The following is a 21,049-nucleotide window of genomic DNA, read 5'->3' as shown; positions in this document are numbered from 1 at the left end:
ATCCGCACTAAATATAGCCGCACTATACGAGGTATTGCAGTATTAAAATTTTCAAACTGTTCTATATAGTGAATCCGAACTGATCGAAGCCGCACTATGCGAAGTATTGCTGTGCGTCAAAATCTGTAATAAGAAACAACAACAAAATGTATGGACAAATTTTATTTTTATTTTGCTTAATCAAAATTAATTTATTTTGAAAGTTTCAAACCGTACTATAGTGAATCCGCACTGATCGAAGCAGCACTATGTAAAGAATTGTTGTGCGTCAAAATATGTAATAAGAAACAACAACAAAAAATTGTGGACAATTTTTTTTTATTTTGCTGAATCAAAATTTAGTTTATTTGAAAATTTCAAACCGTGAATCCGCACTAAATATAGCCGCACTATACGAGGTATTGCAGTATTAAAATTTTCAAACTGTTCTATATAGTGAATCCGTACTGATCGAAGCCGCACTATGCAAAGTATTGCTGTGCGTCAAAATCTGTAATAAGAAACAACAACAAAATGTATGGACAATTTTTTTTTTATTTTGCTTAATTAAAATTGATTTATTTTGAAATTTTCAAACCGCACTATAGTGAATCCGTACTGATCGAAGCAGCACTATGTAAAGATTTGTTGTAAGTCAAAATATGTAATAAGAAACAACAACAAAAATTTGTGGACAAATTTTATTTTTATTTTGCAGTATTTGAAAATTTGTAACAAAAAAAAACATTTAACTAAATGTCCGGATCTGTCAAATCCTTGACACAACTTGTAATTATATATAAATATACACACTCAGAGCTATAAATTTTACTGCGCTCTTCTTTTTTTTGGGTAAAAACTAATTACATTTAATTATACGATGCACGAAATGTTGTAGCATGCGAGGTTATTACATGCATAATAACGCGTCCGAAAAGCGTTATTTCTGCTTCTCGTAATTATTTTCCATTTCGTTTTCTCTTGGTTTCATTAAACGAGAAGGAATTGAACTTTCCTCCTTGCACTCTAACGATTCTTAAAAAAATTAGTATACATAGTTTGTTTACTTTGCAAAAACTACCGTATGTCAATTGGGGCAACATTTTTTTTCTACAACTATTCTCTAAAAGTTCGATTATTAAATCTGTATATTTGTCAGTAAATCAATAATTTCTAATTAAAACCAAATATATAATTCAATTAATTACAATTAAATTTATTAGAGGGTTATATAAAATCATTGCAAATTATATAATTGATATTTAAATTAATTATTATTGAAAATCAAATGCACTTTGTTAATTTTGTTGTTGTGAAACCGCAGAACGATACAATCCAATCAATTATATTACTTTTTCTTTGCACGCTCTCCCTGTTTTTTTTTTCATTCCTCTCATCTGCGCACCTGGGTTTGTGGAACTCTCTTAAAACTCGTTTTCTTTGTACTAACCAGAGGCTTTGCAAGAAAAGATGCAGAAAAAAAAGTTCCACAAAAGAAGTTAAGTTACTTTCTGTAACATCGTGCCCTCTTTCCTTTTAATTACTTCGATTAAAAAAAAATAAACAACACATCCAGTTTTATTGCTTACAACGAAGAGAACGAATTAAATAAGATAATTGCGTTTAACTTATAATTAAAGTGAAATATAAGTTTAACAAACGGCAATATGGCATTAGTATGGAATACTATAGATTTGCTAGTATCCCGAACTGTTTGAAACCGGACTAATTGAGGACCAAAATACATACAAATATAAACTGCAAAAAGAAATGAGATAAATGAAAAAAATGACAAAAATAATGTGAACAAATTTTGTATACTTTATTTTTATTTTGTTCAATTAAAAATTTGTTTTGAAATTTTCAAATCTTTCTACAGTGAATTCGCACTGATTGAATCCGTACTCTATAAGGCATAGATGTATTTGTTTTGAAATTTTCAAACTGTTCTATAGTGAATCCGCACTGTTCGTAAGCGCACTCTATAAAGTATTGCTGTACATGTTTTGAAATTTTCAAACTGCTTTATAGTAAATCCGCACTGATCAAATCCGCACTCTATAAGGCATTTGTTTTAAAAATTTTAAAACTGTTCTATAGTAAATCCACACTGATCGAAACCGCACTCTATAAGGTATTGCTGTATATGTTTTAAAATTTTCAAACTGTTCTATAGAAATCCGCACTTTATAAGGCATTGAAGTATTTGTTTTGAAATTTTTAAAACTGTTCTATAGTAAATCCGCACTGATCGAACCCGCACTCTATAAAGTAATGCTGTACATGTTTTAAAATTTTCAAACTGTTCTATAGTAAATCCGCATTGATCGAAACCGCACTCTATAAGGCATTGATGTATTTGTTTTGAAATTTTTAAAACTGTTCCGCTCAAATTACTTTTAATTACTTCTCTGTTAAATAATTGATTTTACCGAGAATATATTTTTTTTTTTGTAAGCACAACAAAGAAGAAACTAGGGTCTGCAGCTGCCTTAGGCCCTATTGTGGGTTTCCTTTCCAACTGCTATTTACTTTGTAACCTGAGTTCTTCGATTTTTCCTCATTGCCATTGTCCCAATCTACTCTATATACTATATAGTACATAGGATACAGTAGCCATGTGTCTTCATTGTCCTTCTAAATCTCCCCCTAAGAAAAGATCACATGAGTGCACAAACTAAAGCTTAAATCCTATTCCTTATGGCAATTTATGAGGAAATGTAGTTTCGCAGGCAATAAACTCTGTCGGCAGCGAAAGTTAGCGTTTAGTAATTAATGTTCTATATTTATTAAATTTGAAAATGCCATAAAAAACTGTGGGGCTTTATGCAACGACTCATGAAATGATTCATGGTCTATACATGTCTGTGCAATAAAGGATTTCGTTGTTCGCTGCAAAATAATGAACATTCCACTTGGGTCTCGACTGCCGTGATCGTACATTTCCTTAGATTAACACGGTCAGCTATTTCCACTTGTGAAAAGTCGGATTGAAGCAGATAATTAATATATGCATTGCGTAATATAGCAAGTGCAGATCAAAACACACATTACAAATTTTAACTGAATGATCGTTAATTAAGGATTATCAGCAATTATTTAAATTTATTTAATTTAACAACCACACGATTTATGTAACATTAATGTTAAGCAATTAACCTACATTAGATGATAAAGATTATTTTTTTCGTAAGTCTATTTGCTTTTACTCGCATAGTAACAAGATTTAAATACATGTTTTAATTCATCTTCAATAGAAATTTATTACGTTTATTTTCCTTCTTTTTATTGCATTGATAAACTCAGAGTTTGTTGATAAGTTTATTTTTGTCATTGACAACTTGAGTTGTAAATGTGTATTTTAAGTTTAGTAAAATAAAAACATTTAACTACAGAAGTCATAGCTTTTTAAAAGCTTTTAGGTTTTTGTTGAAATATTGGCTATAAAGTTTTATTGGTTGTTATATGTTTTGAAGAATAAAATGAGAAAGACTAATATAATTTCGTTAATGTCAGTGTCCATGTTGTTTACTGTCATTGATATTTTAGTCTTTTTTTAAATTCATGTTTAATAGTTTGTTTTCTTATATAGAATTGAAGAATTGATAGCTTTTTAAAATTAATTAAATTCTGATGATTTGGTTAAGATTTTTGGTTATGTTTTCAATGAAAATTGTAGTGTTTTTTGTAATTAATGTTACTATGGAAACTACTATAAACAACGTAACTTTGAAAATTATTGTACTTTTTCCATAATCTAAGTTTTACAATTAATATGAATTTAACTGATTCCAAGATTTTATAATTATTTTTTTAATTTAATAATAACAAAATTGTATTACTTTATACAAATTTTTATTAAAGTTATAATTTTAATACTTTTATAATTGAAAATGACAGTTTTCATTTGACGTGTCTGTGCATCTGTCAAATCGTTGCTTATTCGATTCTCGATCTTGTCCACTCTTTTTATTTTATGAAAGTAAGTAAAGTAATCTTTGTTTTAATGACCACAATTTTTCACCCTTAAAAAGATTTAGTTTATATAATTATGATTTAAAAATAAATAATTTCACGCCACTGTATTTTGACAGTTTTCCTTTAACTTGCGTGGTTTTTTGACATTCAAATTTTGACTTTGTCCACCCTTTTTATTCAGTAAGTAAGTAAATTAACCTTTGTTGTACTGATAAATAAAAAATTATTATTGTTATACATTTTCTAATTTGAAGTCAATCAAAACCATTAAACATTTGTATGTTGTATTCGTCCACCCTTTCTAAATAAGTAAATTAACATTTATTGTATTCATACAAATACATATATCAAAAGTTGATTTGGGTCTATAATCAACGCTTATAACTTTATTTTTATATATTTATTTTTATTTAAAAAAAGATATTTATATTTATTTATTTATTTATTTATTGATATAAATATCTTTTGGCCCTTTCAGGTTTAACGGCCCCAACAAATTTTATTGGTTTTTGGAAATCGAACCAATGACCTTTCGTATCAGATTTTCATGATACATGCGACCAATTTTTATATATATTAAACTTATTAGTAAGTAAACTTAATTCTATACGTAAATAAAAGTTCTTGTCACGCCACTGTCAAACAGTTTTTGCACTTGTCAAACTGAAATATTGATTTTGTCCATCCTCTTTAACTTAATAAATATGTTAATAAATACTCTTAAATTTTATATTTATTTACTTTTATTATTCATTTTTAAAGTTTATAAATTTATGATTAAAAAAATAATCATCCCACGCCACTGTTTTTGACATGTTTTCATATTTAAATTGATTTGTCCACCCTTTTTAAATTTATTAATATTATTTATAACTTTTTTCCACCCTTAAAATTATTAGTATATAAAGTTAACTTAATTGTATACATAAATAGAAAACTTCACTTTTCCTAACCTTAAAGATTAAATATTTATAAATCTATGATTTAAAAAAAAAATCCTTGTCACGCCACTGTCCCATACTTTTTGCATTTGTCAAACCGTTGCTCATTGAAATTTGGATCTTGTCCATCCTAAGTTATTAGTAAATGTTATAAATCTTAGATTTCCACTCATGAAAAATATAGTTTATGATTTAAAGAAAAGAATCTTGCATACGCCACTGTACGTGACAGTTTGCATTTGACTTGTTTTTGTGTCTGTCAAACCGTTGCACATTCGAATTTTGATTATCGAATAATTTGAACTGCGGCGCATGTCCGTCCATTTCATCCATCCTCGTCCAACCTACGATAATCTCCATAGTTCCATCCTCTCCTTAACGTAGACGTCAGACTCTTCGATCCTAACTCCCCACCGCAACAATCGTGCGCCGTGCGACAGCTCTTATTCCGCACGCGACAGTGCCGCAGGTCAGACGTATCTTACGTTGGTTCTTACGTTCTTCCGAAGAACATCCATCACAATACACCTCCAAACAAACGAGTTCAAAACAATACCCAGTGGTAAAGTTAACAGTGTGACCCTGTGCAGATTTGGATATTTCACAGTCAAAATTGTATTACAATCAACTACGAGTACACGCAACGAGCGGTCCTTCCAAATCAAGAAGCTTAGGTTACAAGTAAGTCTGTTTGCTGTATATATGTGTTTTCTTTTTGTTTGTCTTTCTGTTTCTTTTCACCCTCGACTGTTGTCTCTCGTGCAGTCTCGCCTTTTGTCAGCCATCGAAAACGGTCGTCTTCTTCTTTTTTTTTTGTGTTTGTACGCATTCGGGCAAGGTATATAGGAGAGGTGAAGAACAGGAGAACCCTCTGGCTGCACGATGCACCTGTTCGAAAATTTTCCATTCCAGCTGCAAGAGCCGACAAAAGACTCCCTCTTTGTGCATTTTGCTTGTCTTTTTCAACAAACTCTCTCCCATATACTGGGAATATTAATCAATAGAATCGCTTTAACACATTGAATCATAATATTCTTGGATTAACTTAATATTCGGTAATTCCAATACGAGACGTTATTCACGTTTCACGAAACTTTTCCATTCAACAACAACATAACTTGACATTTGTTATGTTATTCAAATGCTTTCGCAGAATGCAAAATCCATTCATAATACTAATTAAATCCATTTTAGTACTTTTAAAACAATTGCAAATATGGTTAATAGTCATTATTAATTGCTACACAATATTGATTTTTTGTTCTATTTATGTATACAATAATTGTTACTTTACTAACTTGATTCCATTACAAAATGAAACATTTTTTCGATATCGATTAACAAAAAGTATTTAAGTATTCTTTAATAAGTTAATTTCACTACAAAACATACCAACTTTTTGATATTGATTAACAAAAAGTAAATAAGTATACTATAGTAACTTAATTTACGAAACAATTTTTCGTATTTATTAACTCAATTTCATTATAAAACGAATAGATTAAGAAAAAGTACTTAAGTATACAATAAATGTTACTTTATTAACCTGATTTCATTTCAAAACGAAGCAATTGTTCGATATAGATTAATAAAAAGTACTTAAGTATAAAATAAATGTTACTTAAATAACTTGATTTAAATTCAAAAGAAACAATTTTTCTATATCGATTAATAAAATTTACTTAAGTATACAGTAAATGTTGCTTTATTAACTTAATTTCATTACAAAACTAAACAATTTTTCGATAACGATTAATGATAAGTAATTAATTAGGCAATAAATGTTACTTTATTAACTTAATTTCATTATAAAAGAAATCAATTTTACGAACAACAAAAGTTTAAGTATACTTTACTAACACAATTTCATTCCAAAACAGAACAAATTTTCGATTTTGATCAACAAAAAGTATTTAATAACTTATACAAACATTAAAAAACTATTTAAAGTATACAATAATCTTACATTATTAACATAATTGCATATAAAAATGAAACATATTTTCTATATTGATTAACAATAAAAGTATTTACGCAGAGTTTGTATTGTAACTAATTCCCAGTATAGTATTGAAATTACGGCTTGCGTGTTTCATTATTTGTTGCATGACTGTAAACACTTTTGGTTGTCTTTATTAAACAAGGTTGTTAAAATCGATAGCAACAATTGTGGTGTTTCCTAATATGTATACTAAATATAGAACTTCTTCATTAATTAACATAATTAGTTAATTATTTATAATTAATCTAATTGTTTATTAAAATCGATAACAATATTTCGCAAAATATAGTAAAATTTCATCATTTAATTTAGATGTAATTTAAAGAACAGTTCAATTATTAAAATGAAATTAATTACTTTTCAATAATTAATATAAAGATAATTGTTTGAAATTTGAAGCTTTGAGAAAATCTTTGTTATTTGGTAATTTAAACAATTGTGAGTCAATTAATAAAATTAACTTAATTACTTAACAATTCTAATGTTTTCTAATATACATATTAAACATATTTACATTTCTTAATTGAATCAATGTGTCTTTAAATTAGATTCAAATTTAAAACTCTAAGAAAATGAATAACAATTAATTACTTAAACAATTAACAAAATAAACTTAATTTCTTCCAGATTTTCGTTTCTCCAACAATTTATATTTTTTTTCTAATATAAATACAGCAGAAATTAGTTTGAAATTTTAAGATTTGATAAATTGCATAATAATTTGTAATTTAAACAATTGCGTTTCAAATTATTAAAATAAACTTAATTGCTTCTTAATAATCAATTTTAAAGAACTGGTTTCAACACTGATTTTTTTTTGTAAGTTGCAAACTCTGAGAAATCATATGTTTAAAGAAAGGTTTTCTGTTTTGCTTAGATGAGATCATTGAGTCATGCGGCTGTTCGTGCTGTTAATATTATAATAACTTAACTTAACTGGTTGGTAGCTCTAGTTGTTTATGTTATAGCTTTAAAAATAAATGAAGCGAACTTATTATACTCGCTGCGACCAAATAACTAATGAGAATATTCGAGAATACACTTAAAGTCGTTTATTTACCCATGTGAAAAGTGATAAAGAATCTCATTTCCAGTGTAATTATTTAACTGCATCAACGCTTCGATAAAAAAAAACAAACAAGCTTAGTGTTTGTTATTTATTGAAATTTTATAACGAAATCCAAAATATTTTTTAATTTTATTTGTAAAATTATTAAATATAAATTTGCATCTTGATTTAATTAATTGTTTATAAATAAATTGATATTACTTCAAAATAAATATTGTAATCATCATTATATAACGAATTGTAATATGTTTTATTTATCAAAATTTTCAATTTTTTAACGTCTACTAGTATTACGAAATAAACATTTCAACATTTATTATTGAATAATTTTTTTACATTTCTTGAAGAATATTTAACGAAATTATATAACAAATATTAACATTTTTTAAATAAAATGCTTAAACATCTTTTATTATATAATTGTAAATTGTAATATGAATTTTATTTCTTTATCAAAGTTTTACATTTCTTGACGATAAAAATTGACGAAATTATATAAAAATAATTATTTTTTTAAATTATTTAAAGTATAATAGGCTGAATATGTTGTAGAATTACGTAATGTAAATTGCAATTATATTGTTTTATAAATATAAAATTTCTTGAAATGGATTGAAAACTGAAATTGATTTACATTTGACCTTCCAACTAAAAGTGTTTATATAAAGCAAAGCATGTAAAGTATACATTTATGAGACATATAATGAGTACGATAAATAGAAAGACTCTAATTTCAAATACAGTTCAATGTCACAACGTCCAATTACAATCGGAATAAGATTAACACAAGAATTAGACGTAAACACAAAAAATACTCTAGTGTTTATAATGAAGTCTAGAAACACGTACATAAAAATAAATACTTTATAGTGTGTGGTTTTTCTTTCATGAACACAATAAAAGTAAATTTATTATTTTTATATCAAACAGCTTCCAGATTACACTCTTCTTGGAACGTTCAATATATATATTTTTTTATTATCGCGAAGACAATTAATAAGAAAATTGCAGTCATCATAGTATGTGGTATAATAATTTATAAGCATACGGTTAAATCATTTGCTGATGTTATTTTCTGCAGATGCATGGAAATCTTCATAGATGACTTGCAGATATTTCGATTTATTTTGTCTATAAATAAAATTTGCATGTTTCTATTGTGTTTTTCGACTTTGATAAGTGTCTGTTTTTGTCTTCTGCATTTCACACCTTTTTGTCCACTCATTTTCCCCCCTTTATTGTTGTTTGTCGTCGCTGCACAAAGTGCTAGAGATGGAAAGAAATATAAACCTTCTGGGAATTCTTCAAATTTATTAGTGGGCAAATAAATCGCTGCTTTAACTCTTGTCACCTTGAAAACCTTGTTAAGCCAATTCTACGGAAAGAGTTAACTGTGTTTAGGCGTTGCGAGATTCCTATCGTTTTCACGCTTTTAATTAACAAATTGAGATTTTATGCAGTCCAAAGATGATGATAACTGATGTTTTCTACAGACATGTCTCGCTTAGTGCGGGTTCACTATTGTACGAAATTATTATATAAATAATAGTTTTTTTCTTTTTATTTATTTTTTGCGTTTTTAAAGTCCTCGATTAGTCCGGTTTCAAACAGTCCGGGATAATGACAGAACCGATTACCTGTATTATGCAAGCTGCTGTAATTTAATTATAAAGTGAATTCTTGACTTATTGTGATATTCAACAACTTTGGACGTAAGTCGAAATAGTCGTAAGTTGAATTTAATGTAAAAAGTAATAATTATCCCATTATATAGACATAGATGATAACTCATGTTCAATACTTTAATTATACCTTCTATTCCTGACTAAAGACGATATTCCGCATCATAGGACGTAAGTCGAAATAGTTGGAAGTCGAATTTTATATCAAAAATAATGGAATTGCAATAGACTTATTTATATGCACTAATGTTTAATAATACAGTTAATTCTAATTGATTTATGAGGATATTTTGCACCTATGTACGTAAGTCGAAACAGTCATAAGTTGAATTTCATGTACAAAGTAGTAATATGATAACATAGACAAAGATGATAACTGATGTTTAATACTTTAATTATTCCTTCTATTCCTGACTAAAGACGATATTCTGCATCATAGGACGTAAGTCGAAATAGCCGTAAGTCGAATTTTATATCAAAAATAATGGAATTGCAATAGACTTATTTATATGCACTAATGTTTAATAATACAGTTAATTCTAATTGATTTATGACAATATTTTGCACCTATGTACGTAAGTCGAAATAGTCATAAGTTGAATTTCATGTACAAAGTAGTAATAGGATAACATAGACAAAGATGATAACTGATGTTTAATACTTTAATTATTCCTTCTATTTTTTAATTAGTCGTAGTCGTAAGTGCAAATGTTCGTAAGTCGAGAAGTTGCTGTATTATCTTCATTTACTGATGTATTGCAGAGAAGCATCGGTTATATATTTATTTTATAATTATATAAGAAACTTATCTATATTATCTTAGTTAATAATATTTGGTGGATTAGATTATAAGTTCAGTATAATCTTTTATTTTTGATATTGAACAAAATGTTGATTGTGAAATTGCTGTTGCTGATTTAATAAGTGAACGGAGATTTAGCAAATCAATTTAACAAGAAGTAGCTTTAGGTGATGCATGATTGAATAGCGTTTATAGTATAGCTATCAAATTGCGATTTGCATGTATATAGGTGTCTGCAATCAATTGCTAATAATGTTCCACGTATGGAATCTTTATTCTCTGAAATTGCGAACGTTTTCCACATGACTGTGTTTATTGGAAATAGGCTAATAAGCAAGCATCGATCAATAGATTGGGCTTCTGTAAAAATAAAAGTATTAGCGTGACATGCAATTCCCATTCATGCAAACCTATTATACTTTGCACGTGAATCAGGGACAACAGCAGCAGCAATGATGATGATGGTGAGATGTCGCAATGTTTCGATCGAGAAGAAGGGCCTTCTCCGTCCGGGGTTTTTGTTGTTGCGCAACGCCCGGTGCTCCATCGATTGCGCAAAATTACGCAACGAAAAGTGTTAAGAGCATGGAGCGACGGAGGATGATGGCATTGTGCAAAAGTGGAGGATTCAATGAAAAGGGGCAACATCAACAACGTGCAGGCAGGCAGGCAGGCTGCGTTGACCCAATTCCTGTGATATAACTGGGGCCCTAATCGATACTGCCCGGTCTCGTCCTTCCTTCCTCTCTCTCACTCTGTCTGTGTGTGTGTGTTTTATCTGCAACAGCGCAGATGGCCATCGCGGAACCATTAATTAAGCACGTGCTCAATTAATGCCGCATTAGCGCAGTACGTACAATTTCAATGCATAATTACTTGATTGCACAATGCATCAAAACGCAATGTTTTAGTATGATTAATTACGTAATTTTGATGGATTATTAACCGATCATTTATTATGTTGAATCTATGTTAAGAATTAGATCTGTATAATTGAAATAAGAACTATCTATATCTGTTATTAAATACTTGAATTTCATTAGTAGAATACAACAAAGAAGTTCTAATTTTATCCAGAAATGGAATCACAAAACTTTCAAACGCATTGTTATGACGATTAGTTGAAGACTAGTCTTAACCATTCTCTGTTAAGACTAGTCTTTAACTTTAACGCATATCACCTTTACAATGAAGAAGGAAATATGCATGAGTATAGAACACTTACTTGGAAGAATATATGGAGAAAGCTATAAAACAATTAGAACTGAAATTCAGTAAAATCTATTGGCTGCTTAGGAGAAAATCAGTATTATTCTTAGACAACAAAGTACTAATCTACAAAAAACAGTGTCGTCGTGTGGAATAAGTTGAGGAGTTCAGCAAGTAACTTTAATAACATCGAAATACTCCAGTGACTCCAATGTCCCCAATAGTGGTATAAAACAGCGATTCTCAACATATTTGGTTGTAGTTCTAGGAGTATTTAACCAGTTGCTCGCTTTGACACAAGGTGACAGCTGTCATTTCCGAATATGGTTTTACTAGCTAATGTCAGTGTAGATTAAAATAAGATAATTTTGTAATTTAAGGAATTTGGTATACTAAAATCAATGATATGTATTAATATGAAGGTATTTGCAGATTTTAGTGTCTCTTAAGAAGATTTATTTTCTTTGTGTAGTATTATTTGTAGGATGAAGAAAGTAACATGTCTTTTAATATCTTTAAACAACAAAGTACCAGCATAGGAGGATCTTATAAAATATGTAGGTATGTGAAGAAAGCTATAAAGCAATTAGGACTAAAAATTAGTCAAATCTATTGGCTGCTTGAAAAAATATCTTCATTATCATTAGACAACTAATTACTAATTTACGAAACTATCTTCAACCAGTGTTGGTTGTGTGGAATACGGTTGTGGAGTTCAGCAAGTAACTTTAACATCAAAATACTCCAATGCCCCCGAAAGTGGTATAAACCAGCGTTTCTCAACATATTTGTATGTAGTTGCTAAGAGTATTTCATCAGCTGTCATTTCGCGACCCAATATAGTCTCATATAGGGGAGTTTTGTGATGTCTCTTAAGAAGATTTATTTTTTTTGTGAAGTGTTATTTGAAGGGTGAAGAAGGAAATATGTCCTATTAATCTTATTAATATCTTTAAATAAAGTACTTACACGAGAAGATAAAGTAAACTATGCATCTCTATGTAGATATACCACTCACTTGGAAGAAATACATGGAAGTAAATCAGTATTATGGAATACAGTTGTTGCGATTCCAATGTCTCCAATATTGTTTTATACCAGCGTTTTTCAACCTTTTGCCGCGCAAACCAACATATTTGTGACAGCTGTCATTTCGTGACAAACTATAAATTAAACACAAACTGGTTTTACTAACTAATGTTGGTGTAGATTAAAATAGATGTAAATATAATGTAATTTAAGGAATTTGGTATACATAAATCAATACTGTATATCAATAGGTATTTGCAGATGGGGGAGTTTAATGGTGTCTCTTAAGAAGATTTATTTTCTTTTCTTGAAGTGTTATTTGAAGGGTGAATTGTTACGCCCAAGAAGACCTTAGCGATGCTATTTGGACTTCCTGCAGGCTATGAATGTGCCTATAAATACACGGAGTGGATGGCAGTAGTCCAAAGGCACTCAAGATAATTCCGTTCTGAGGACGATCCTCCAAACCTTACGCTCTATCTATCCAAACATGTGAGAGACACAACGAATAGAATTTCAGTGAAAAGAAAAAGACGAGATTATTTGAAAATTGCAAGCGAAAAATCAAGTTGGCGACGAAATGCAAAAGAAAAAAAAAACAGAAAACAACACAAAAAAAAATAATAATAATTCGCACGCAATACGAAAAGTGTGCGGGGGCGGCCGCCTCAAAAACGGTGACGCCAAATATTAAGTCATTGAGATCGAAATAGACTTTCGCCGCATTCGCGAAAGGTGAGTTTAATAATATAAAATTACATTTCATGAGTCCCGTTTCATAACACTAATAATAATTTATAAATAAACAAATCCATCAGCTAAAACTGATTTACTGTTGACCCATAGATTGTAAATAGTTCTTGTTTCTGTATATAAAAGATGAGAGACAAAATAAATAAAACTGCATTCCGGAGAGGAATTGTGCAACGAATTTTTTTTTGTGTAGATGAAGAGCGCGCTCGGTCCAAGCAAGAAGTGTGACATTGATCTTTCAAACCAGAACCCATTACGTGGCAGAAAAACACACACACACTCACTCACGCACAGCATAGCACAAGGCCGATGCAATTTAATACACGTCGTGTCCACATCGAGAGAGCCGAGACGCGCACAAGTTGAACGTGCTCAAACCCAATCGAAAGTTGATATTAATTAACCCAATTCATTATCCACTTTGAAATTGTATTTCACTGATCTATTTTTAGTCATATCTCCGGTTCATCATCAAATAGTTTTAGTAGGTACATATTTATAAAGAAATCAATAACAGTAATATCTTTATTGGTTGTCCATGATCTATTTTTACTTGTCTTCACTCTATAATCAAATGATCAAAGTTGGTACGAATCTATGTCTGATTATGCAAGTATAAGTAGACAACAAATACCAATATTCATTGCAGTATTACAATTCTTTACTTCGATGAAGAAAGTGTTACCAGTGTTACGATGAATAAATGGAATTTTGTAGAGAAGTATGAAAATATCTTCAGTGAATTTGTTGTCCATGATCAATTTTTACGTGTCTTCACTCTATAATCAAATGATCAAAGTTGGTACGAATCTATGTCGGATTATGCAAGTATAATTAGTTTACAAATACCAATATTCAATGAAGTACTACAATTCTTTACTTCGATGAAGAAAGTGTTACCAGTATGGTCGATGAATATGTGGAATTTTGTAGATAAGTATGAAGCATGAAAATATCTTCAGTGCATTTGTTGTCCATGATCAATTTTTACTTGTCTTCACTCAAATCAAATGATTAAAGTTGGTACGAATCTATGTCGGATTATGCAAGTATAAGTAGTTGACAAATACCAATATTCAATGAAGTATTACAATTCTTTACTTCGATGAAGAAAGTGTTACCAATATGGTCTATGATAAAGTGGAATTTTGTAGAGAAGTATGAAAAGGGACATCTATGTTTACTCATCTGTGCTCCATAATCAAACGATCTTAGGGTACAAATTTATGTCGGATTATGCAAGTATAAAGAATTAACCAATACCAGTAATATCTTCAATGCATTGGTTGTTCATGATCAATTTTTACTTGTCTCCACTCTATAATCAAATGATCATAGTTGATATGAATGTATGTTGGAATATGCAAATATAAGGAGAACAAATACCAGTATTAAATGAAGTATTACGATTTTTTACTTCAATGCATCTGAAAAGATGAAGAAAGTATTAAATGTTCGATGAATAAATGGATTTTTGTATGAAGTTTTTACTCATCTTCGCTCTATAATCAAATTATCTAAGAAAGTACAAATTTATGTCGGATTATGCGAATATAATTAATTAATATATATACTGGATTGTATCAAAAAGAAATGAAGAAGTTAGATCATAAGGTTGTCAGTTGTATTCAGTTTTTACTTGTCTTTACTCTATAATCAAATGATCATAGAAGGTACAAATTATGCAAGTATAGGGAGTTAACAAATATCAGTATTAAATGCATCACAAGAGATGAAGAAAGTTTTATAAATTCGATGAGTTTTGTAGAAAAGTATGAAAATAAGATTACTGATGTATTTTTCTCATTTCTGCTGTATATTCAAAGATCTAATAAGGTATATATGTTCGAATGTACAAGTATTACTTTACTTCTCAAAGAAATGAAGAAATATTTGATAAGTTCGAAATATATCATAGAGAAGTATGAAAAGCTAAATGTTATTTAATTTTATTTGAAGGTCATAAGGTTGTCAAATAAATTAATAACATTATTTACATGTTCGAAGAGTAATTGGAATTTGATGAAAAGCAAAATATTTCAATTTTAATACATTTGAAGATCACAAAGGTTATCTGAAATTCTATTTTTAGGAATAAAAGCAATCTAAAAAAGAACTTTACTCGTACGAATTCTTGCGTTCAATAAGTAAACAGCGTTTTCATGCAGCTGCAAATAAACTAGAAACGATTATTGTTGTTTACCTGGGGGATTTGTCAAGAGGGAAACCTACCTATTTATGTTTCTCTCCCTTCGTGAAATCGAACTCAACATCAAAACACAAAACAAAATAAAGCACACGAAAAAAAAATAGTGGTTAAATAATGCGTTTCGTAATCGCCCAGCCCTGGAATTACATAACGCCCGGTTTCGAGCCTTTGTGCTCTGCACAGCATGACGAATTCCAGTTACAAGTCATTTGCACCGTGCATAACACAATCGAACCCAATTGGATTTCTGTAATGCGGATAATAATGCATAGAACATAGTAATAATGTACATTATTCATAATATTTATGTAAGCTATAACTCAAAGTTTTGCAAAAACTATAACTTTTTTTGTAGCAGTTTTATAAAGAAAACTAACAAAATTTTACATTCTGCATAATATTTATATAATTTTAAGCAGAAGTTTTGTAATAACATTAACATTTCTTAGTAGCAGCAACAAAAAGTGCATACATATTCTAATCTACCAAAAACTTGATTAAGTCACTATTTAAATTAAAATTTATTATCAGATATTTAAATTTGATAATAAATTTTGTTGATCAAAGATTATTATTAGATAATTAAATATGTTTTGCACTTGAAAATTTACTTTTAAATTCGTGCAGATAACATTTTTTTTCTGTCTAGATTTATATAATCTTTATATACAAATTTGATATAATTAGTTTTATTATATAATCTGAGGTTTCTAACAGCGAATTGATTGTAATTTGTATGTACAACAAAGGATGTGATTGGGATCTCTTCTCGTTTCTAGTATATTAAATTAGGATCAAGTTATCATAGTTGTATGATGGGCGTTCCGCGTTTTTCTCAACCTGGTTTCCTTTGATTATGGGAAAATGGAAATTTATAAACAAAACATTGCTAGAATAATCGCGTTTTGACACAATTACATAAAAATCTGATAAGTTCAGTTTCTGTTTTTTTTTTTGCATAATGATTTGAATTGAGGTCGAAAATTAATTATCCGTATTATTTGCGCGTTCCCGTTTATTTGTTCATCTTTCGTTCTGTTTGCTAAGCCCTTAGGGCAAAGAGTTCGAGAGTGGAATTCTCTTTAGGCCAATTAAGCCTAACCGAAGCCAACGGGTTTTCTTTCTTTCCATCGATTCGCACAGACGGACAATCGAACCGTAAATCACTTTGACTTCTTCCTTTAAGGTCCGTTCCTTTTTCCATATCCGCATGTGCGTGATTTCTCCTTATTAATATTTTTTCTTCTTCATCATCCACGCTTGTTGTTGTTGTTTCATTCTCTACGTGCATCGATTATTGCTAATAATATAATAAGTGCTTCTTCGGTTGGAATATAGTTATCCGCGGTAGTTTTAGCGAAGAGAGTTGTTGTGTTCCTCTCTTCGTCTGCTTGGGCGTAGTGCAGATGCACGAAACGACACGCTAGGTGGTCTTTGCCACTGAGCAACCAACAGGTCGGGTTCATAACCCTTTGGTAACCTTGAAACGCCACCTTCACGGGAGCCTATCTTTTCATCTATAAATACTATATACAAACACACAAACTATGCTTTTATATATATATATATATAATACACATTGTTACAATCATCATCATCATATCAATGATCTTCACACGTGGCTGCTCCTCTTTTCTCTCAATCTAAATACTCAAAAAAATATACCGTTATTATGTAATTTTCAATTTGCCCAATTCCAATGTTACCAAAAAAATAGTAATTTTCGTGTTAATCTATTTGCTACTTGTTTGTAGTTGTACCGCAACACAATTGTTCATAACATGTCACTTTGCGTCAAAATGTCAAAAAACATATGCTTTAACTCAAAGTGACAGCTGTCATTTCGCAACTAATTATGTTGAGAAACGCTTCTATATAATATATGAAAACACTATACTACAATTCTACATATTTACTACACATTGTTAAAATTTATCATCGTATCACAAAGATCTTCACACGTGGTTGCTCCTCTTTTCTGTCAATCCAAATACTCAAAAAATTACCGTTACATTATGAAATCCATATGAATTTTTCAATGTTGGTCAACATTATGTAATTCATAATTTGTTCAATTCTCATGTTAATCTATTTGCTCGACCCATTTTTTATAACATATCACTTTGCGTCAAAGTGTCAAAAAAACTACGCTTTGACGCATGGTGACAGCTGTCATTTCGCAACCAATTAGATTGTAAAATGCTGCTATAGAGTATATACGAATATTTGATACACATGATGATTGTCTTTATCAAAATTTTATAACGATTTTCACACGTAGATATTTTTTTTATCAATCCAAATTTATTAAAAAAATATGACATTTTTACCATACTATTATGAAATCAACGATGAACACTATTTTTTAATTTTGTTTATAACATTTTTGACATTTTGACGCAAGGTGACAGCTGTTTATAACATATATTTATGACAGTTTTCACGCAAAGTGACAGCTGTCATTTTGAAATCCATTAGGTTGAGACACGCTGCTACACTTACATATTTAATTGTCACAATCATCATTATAATATTAAAATAATCTTCACACTTCTCTCAGTGTAAACACTCGAACAAAATTAACATTTGTATTATTCTATTATGAAATCTATAGGAATTCTCAATCTTGATCAACACTTTTTTATATTTAAGTAATTTCACAATTTGTCAAATCCTATTTTTTCTCTATTTAATATTAGAATTAGTTAAATTCTTCGCACATTTCAAACTCGATTAGGAAGGAAATGACATTTTGCGGACAATTTTCTTCTTCGGACGGTCAATAATGTGAGTGTGCTTATTTATTCGCATTTAAATCTCTGCTATGTCAACGGTTTATCCTTGTGCAGCAAGGATGAAAATTATAAACTTGGTAAGTCGGCGGCTGCGGCGACGACGAAACGAAACGAATATAGGAGTAGTAGCTGCTTAAGTGTTACGAATCAGATAGCGCAGATCGAAGGAAACCATCTAGAGCAGAGGCAGCGCACAAAAATAGACAAATTAATGGCTTCAAATCGTTCATTATAACTATATTATTATAAACGCGTAAAGCGTACAGCTCTCAATGTCAATCAACGGTTTTCAGTGTGGGAACACAACGACTGTTATGTAATATGAATTCTAATAATCGAGGCAATTTAAGAATGTTGATTAAAGCTGTATTATCAGTCATAAACAATGTAAACTGAAGATTAAGTGTTATATAATCAAAAGTATTACACTCGAGACATTAAATAAACTTAATTTGTTTATTAACCCATTAAGGAATTTGATGCCCTTATTGGAATCGTTTTTTTTCTTGTTGCTAGCGTATATATTCGTCATGGCGTGTAAAATTAACTTTTATGTTCATTTATAAATGTTTAAATTGGTCATATTTATTATTGAATTTCTAGTTTGTAATTTGTTTTCAGTTATTTACTTTGTGTTTAATTTTTATATTTTTTATGTTTAATTATTGTAAAATTTTGCATTTCTTAATTACATAATTTCTTTGTTGTCTGTACTCAATTGAGAGTTTGTTAATTGTAATTGTTTTATATTCAGATCTTGGCTTTATTAACACATTGTAAAACAATACTTGTTAATTAGGTAATGGCTTTATATGGAAACGAGCGGCAATCTGTGGACGTGCGTGTGTGTTGAGAGCGTCTGGAGTTCTTTCAAAACCCACCCTCCGCTTAATATAATAAACAAAGATGGTTCATTGTGTGCTCCTTCGGTGGATCATTAATATTTGATTAGTTATTGTCTCGTTGGGCCACCGCATTTATTACACATACAAAACTGCGCCTTCGCAGTACATTTTTGCATATGAATCACGTATTAATTGACTAACGATCCTTATAAAGAACCAAAGCGCACCTTCCTTCCTTTCCACAGACATCACATCACCAAACGTCTTCTCATCTCTCGCCCATAGAGAAAACTCAGTTTTACAGTTAGGCGATAATCAAGAATTAGCATCCTCGGAACGGCAGAAAACCTTATTCCATTTCGTCAACACACACATTTATATTTTAAAGCGACAAAATGAAGAGATGAAAAAGAAAGATGCTGTTAACCATTATTACGAGCAATAAATGTTTACTGCATATTACTTAGAAAGTTTTTTTTTCTTTCATTCTTATTTCCGATATATTTTTAGTTTTCGAAACGTTCAATTTTACGCTTTGTGATGAGATGTGTGCTTCTTCTCCGATGTTCTCTTTCCACGCCTCACAAATTTCGCATTACAAGCCGGTAAATGTAATTGGAGGGAAAATAGAAAACCAGGTTCCCCATGATCCGGATTTCGATGCACGTTTTCAAACATCAAGTTGATGTTGTTGTACACGCACCACGCCCATATTTAAAAACCAATTCATCATCACAATCGCATCTTAATTGAACGGATTAATCTTTGATTTCCTTCATTCCGATCAGTTTACTAATTTTTTTTATCGTAAATTATAGCTTGTCGGAATTGGAAATAAATTGCTGCTTTTCAATACAGTTTAGTCATTCAATTTAATTATTTGAAAGACATTACATTTTTGATTTATATAAAGTTGAAATTTATGATCTTGTATCTTACTACATTGTTTATTGAAACAAATATGGAAATTATTCACATGTTTAGTCTTTAAATTGATCCTTATCAATTCAGTTTAATCATTCAATTAAGTTTTGTTTTAAATTTATTTGATCATTTCTTTTATCTTTGTAGATTTGTCTAGTTGTTTATTGAAGTTAACATAAATTGAAACATTGTTATTACATAAGAGAATTAAACAAATTAATAAACTTTTTTTTTACTTTAGCTTACATCACATGTTTAGTCTTTTCAATTTAGTTTAGTCTTTATATTCAGACTTTTTTTTATAAAGATTTATTCTTGGAAAGATATCCAATTTTTATGTTATTAAACAAATTATAAAGTTCAATTTTGCAGACACGCATTTTCAACTGATAATTACGAAACTGTGTGTATTATTATTAATACTACCGTTGTAAGATTCGATGAGTCACCTGTGTAAAGAATAGGGCGGATATATTAGCCTTTCGTCCGCAAATGATTAATATCAATTATTAGTTCATTTGCAGATTAATTATCTGTACGTTATAGTTTATATCACATATTTAGTACTTAAATTACGACATTTTTTATATTCGGACTTATTTTATAAAGATTTGAAAAATATTCAAATATTAATTTTTAGCTCATTTATATTGTGGATTGTTCAAAGAATGTTAGTATTGAAAACAAACATATGTGGAATGAACCAAATTAAAAAAATACATATATTTTTTTGTTTGCTGTAGATTAAAGGTCAATTCTATTCTAGAATTCTCACAGCTCATATTGTACGCAAAAACCTTGAGATTTTTATATCAAATTCCTTACTAGCTGC

The 21,049-nt window shown here is 29.6% G+C and overlaps 1 protein-coding gene across 1 annotated transcript in view; it reads left to right on the top strand.

The window, feature by feature from the left end:
• The window catches only part of LOC108557624, a 49,184-nt gene that overhangs the window by 5,883 nt on the left and 22,252 nt on the right, over positions 1-21,049 (top strand). The window contains exon 2 of the mRNA XM_017914219.1: positions 5,283-5,579. Within this exon, the coding sequence (XP_017769708.1) occupies positions 5,283-5,579 (297 nt within the window). The remainder of the gene's footprint in view (positions 1-5,282; positions 5,580-21,049) is intronic.

This window comes from Nicrophorus vespilloides, unplaced genomic scaffold (genome assembly GCF_001412225.1).
Source record: "Nicrophorus vespilloides isolate i.1.1-1 unplaced genomic scaffold, Nicve_v1.0, whole genome shotgun sequence".
Taxonomy (NCBI): domain Eukaryota; kingdom Metazoa; phylum Arthropoda; class Insecta; order Coleoptera; family Silphidae; genus Nicrophorus; species Nicrophorus vespilloides.
Note: the sequence above shows the minus strand (reverse complement) of the source record. Positions and strands in the feature narration are given on the sequence as shown.